This window comes from Salvia splendens, chromosome 15, assembly GCF_004379255.2.
Source record: "Salvia splendens isolate huo1 chromosome 15, SspV2, whole genome shotgun sequence".
Classification (NCBI taxonomy): domain Eukaryota; kingdom Viridiplantae; phylum Streptophyta; class Magnoliopsida; order Lamiales; family Lamiaceae; genus Salvia; species Salvia splendens.
Window position 1 is genome coordinate 8,576,813 of NC_056046.1, and position 3,432 is coordinate 8,580,244.

At 40.7% G+C, this 3,432-nt stretch overlaps 1 protein-coding gene across 1 annotated transcript; it reads left to right on the plus strand.

The window, feature by feature from the left end:
• The first annotated feature begins 1,102 nt into the window (after positions 1-1,102).
• LOC121769214 (glycosyltransferase family 92 protein RCOM_0530710-like) lies at positions 1,103-3,432 on the plus strand. Its single transcript, XM_042165945.1, has one exon. It carries the CDS (start codon positions 1,426-1,428, stop codon positions 3,244-3,246), a length of 1,821 nt encoding a protein of 606 aa, XP_042021879.1. The 5' UTR covers positions 1,103-1,425; the 3' UTR covers positions 3,247-3,432.

Sequence of the window (3,432 nt, forward strand, 5' to 3'; positions counted from 1 at the left end):
CAAACAATTATATCATATTGATAGTTTGTTGTCACATTAAATCTTCATAATTTAATATTTCACATTGTTGTTGTAACATTAATAAATATTCCTAGATGAACTTATTGGTTGGTGTGGTAGCTTGTAAGAAAAAACTAATCAATTATGACCCTATATATGCACAAAACAGTAGTAGCTTCACCTAAATGAAAATGTCTCTGTATTCTTCAGTTGAAATGGAAAACGACCTTAACTAGCGTATTCACATAATAGTGTTATATGCATTAATATGCGATAAAATAAAATATAATAATCGAAATAATAAGAAATAAGTGATGGATTCTTCTTTCCTGCATGCCTGCAAAGTGTGGTACCGCTTTACACGTAACAATCCCCAACTTGCAATATAAACTAATTGATATTTAGAAATTGTTTATAGACAACTATACAATCACCTTTAATCATCATGGAAGTAAATTATGCAAGACACCTAAAAATTCCACATGCACACACCCTTTATATAGTTGACAAAAAGAGTGGGAATTCAGCAAAATTGCCCTTCAAAGAGGATTTGTTTGGTGGTTTTCATTAAAAGCACAAAGTCGTTACTTTACTTCGGCAAAGTAGCTTCCTTGCCACACAATTACTCAAAACACATCAATTTAGGACTCATAAGGAAATCCCATAATAAAAATATAACAATATCTCCTACTTAAAGGAAATAGGAGCATATAAAATTATACAATCATATCCTTCTATATAATATAAGTACATTTGGGCCACAAGACTTGACCTTTATTTCAAAGGAGACTTGTCAAATGTAAAGTTTCATAAAATACGGCATCGCATATCTTTAAAAATCAATGTTTTCATGGTCCATGTATATATATTTTTAAAATATTATTTTGATTTACTTGTTGAATACACACACAGTTTGTTACACATTTTCTACTAAGAAACACTAAATCATTCACAAGAGAGATTAATTTTCATTAAATAGTGATCAATTTTTTTAACATGTCATATTTACAACAATTAAAAAAATCTAATTATAAAGCATTCCTACTCCTATAATACTGTGACTCGTAAGCAATCGACCAAAAAAGAAGAAAGAAAACATTGAAAATTCTGTAAATACCGTTGACGCATCAAATCATTGAAATCTTAGGTGATGGAATTTTTGTAAAACCCGACAGCTTGCAGATTCGCAGCAATGAAATGGAAGAATCCATATTTTTGAGTTTTAAGGAAAACGCGTTCACTGCCCAAAAATGTATCCCTTGATTCTCTCCGACATTTACTGCACTTCGAGAAGAAACTACCCAACCGCGCTGTCGGTATTTAGACAGATCTTCCACACTCAAACAATTCTCCTCACATTCTCTCTCTAAACACCCTTCTTTTCATCTCAAAATCACTTAAAAAAATAGTAAAATAAAGTAAAAAATGGAGTCTTCCGATCGACGCCGCAAGCGGAAGCGCTTCATCAAACCCTCACATTTGCTGTCTGTGAGATTTCTGATTGTGCTTCTCGGGTTTTTTAGCTTTCTTTCTCTTCTTTCTTACACTAGCCATTCTACCTCTTCTGCCTTCCGCCCGGTTTTGGTGGTGCCGAGCTTATCTTTATTGTCGTCTTCTACTTCAAGAACGGTGAAATCGGTGAGGGAATTTGGAGGGTTTTTCTCTCCGCTGAGAATTGAGAGTAGGGTTCTGTTTCCGGATCATGTTTTGTTGATGGTGGCTGGCGGTGGGGGAGATGGGTCTGTGAAAAGGAGCGGCCTTGATAAGTTGGAGTGTGTTTACTACGGTAAAACTGATGGGTTCGTGAAGAAGAAGAAGAAGAAGAAGGTTTTGTCTGTTGATGAATTTGATGGGTTTAGGTCGATTGTGAGGTGCCCAATTGGGCCTCGGGATTGCTCAGAGGTTGTGCATTTGAAGAGGGTTGGTAAAAATGGGATCTTGAGAGAGAGGGATAGGGTTTTGGTGAGGAATCAGACGGTGAAATCATGGGACAATGTGGCGTATGCGGCATTGAAAGATGGGGAAACTGCTGTTGTGTTTGTGAAGGGGTTGAATCTGAGGCGGGATAGAGAGTCCAATCCCAGTCAGTTTAGCTGCCATTTTGGGTTAGGGAAGCTTGATGGTCAGAGTGGGCGTTTCTCCCTCGTGGAGAGGGCGATCACGGCGGCTCAGGAGGTGGTGAGGTGCCCCTTGCCGGAGAGGGTGATTGCAGGTCTTGATAAGGGTCTTGGGGTTCGAGTCACTGTTGGATTGAGGCCGCCACGGCCTCGTGGTGGAGGCCGTGAGCGCATGCCTATGCCGTCCGTGGCCAAGATTTTTGATAATGGGAGTGGGAGGAGGATGAGGAAGGAGGGGAAATTCGAGCTGTGTGTGTGTACTATGGTGTGGAATCAAGCCTCTGCAATTCGTGAGTGGATCAAGTATCATTCTTGGTTAGGAGTCGAAAGATGGTTCATTTATGACAACAATAGTGATGATGGGATTGATAAGGTTGTTCAAGAACTTGATCTTGAGAATTACAATGTGACTAGGCTTGTATGGCCATGGATCAAGACTCAAGAAGCAGGGTTCTCACATTGTGCTTTGAAAGCAAGGGATGAATGCAGTTGGGTTTCGTTTATGGATGTGGATGAGTATTACTATTTCCCATATTCGAATTCTGGGCAGGATAGGTTCAGGGCGTTAGGGTTTGCGCCTCAGGGCTCGTTGCGTGCATTGGTGGCGAACCTCTCGTCTTCCTCAAGTAGCATTGGGGAGATCAGAACATCTTGCCATAGCTTTGGTCCATCAGGGCTGAAATCACCCCCCTCACAGGGAGTCACCATAGGGTATACCTGTCGGGTGCAGAGTCCCGAGAGGCATAAGTCAATTATCAGGCCAGACGCGCTAGACGCCACCTTGCTCAATGTGGTGCACCATTTCCACCTAAAGGAGGGGTTTACTTACCTCAATCTGCCCCAAAGTAGTGCTGTGATCAATCACTATAAGTACCAAGTATGGGAGGTTTTTCGGGCGAAGTTTTACAGGAGAGTTGCGACTTACGTTGCTGACTGGTGGCAGAACCAGAACGAGGGCTCTAGGGATCGAGCTCCTGGGTTGGGGACAGAGGCAATTGAGCCGCCTGATTGGCCGCAGAGGTTCTGTGAAGTGTGGGATACAGGGTTGAGCGACTTTGTTTTGGCCAATTTGGCTGATGTCTCATCTGGTTTGCTGCCATGGCAGATGAATTCTGCTTCGACTGTTTGAGGCTCGTTGTAAAGGAGAAAATCACATGATACTCGATTCTTTGATTGGTTCTTTCACAATTTGTATCTCATTTTTTGGTTCTTTATAGGTTTTAGATTTTGTTACAGGAAAAGTTTATATAGTTTTGGTTACTCTTGTGAGATGTAACTTTATTTGATTGATCACAGAGATATATGAATTCCTTCA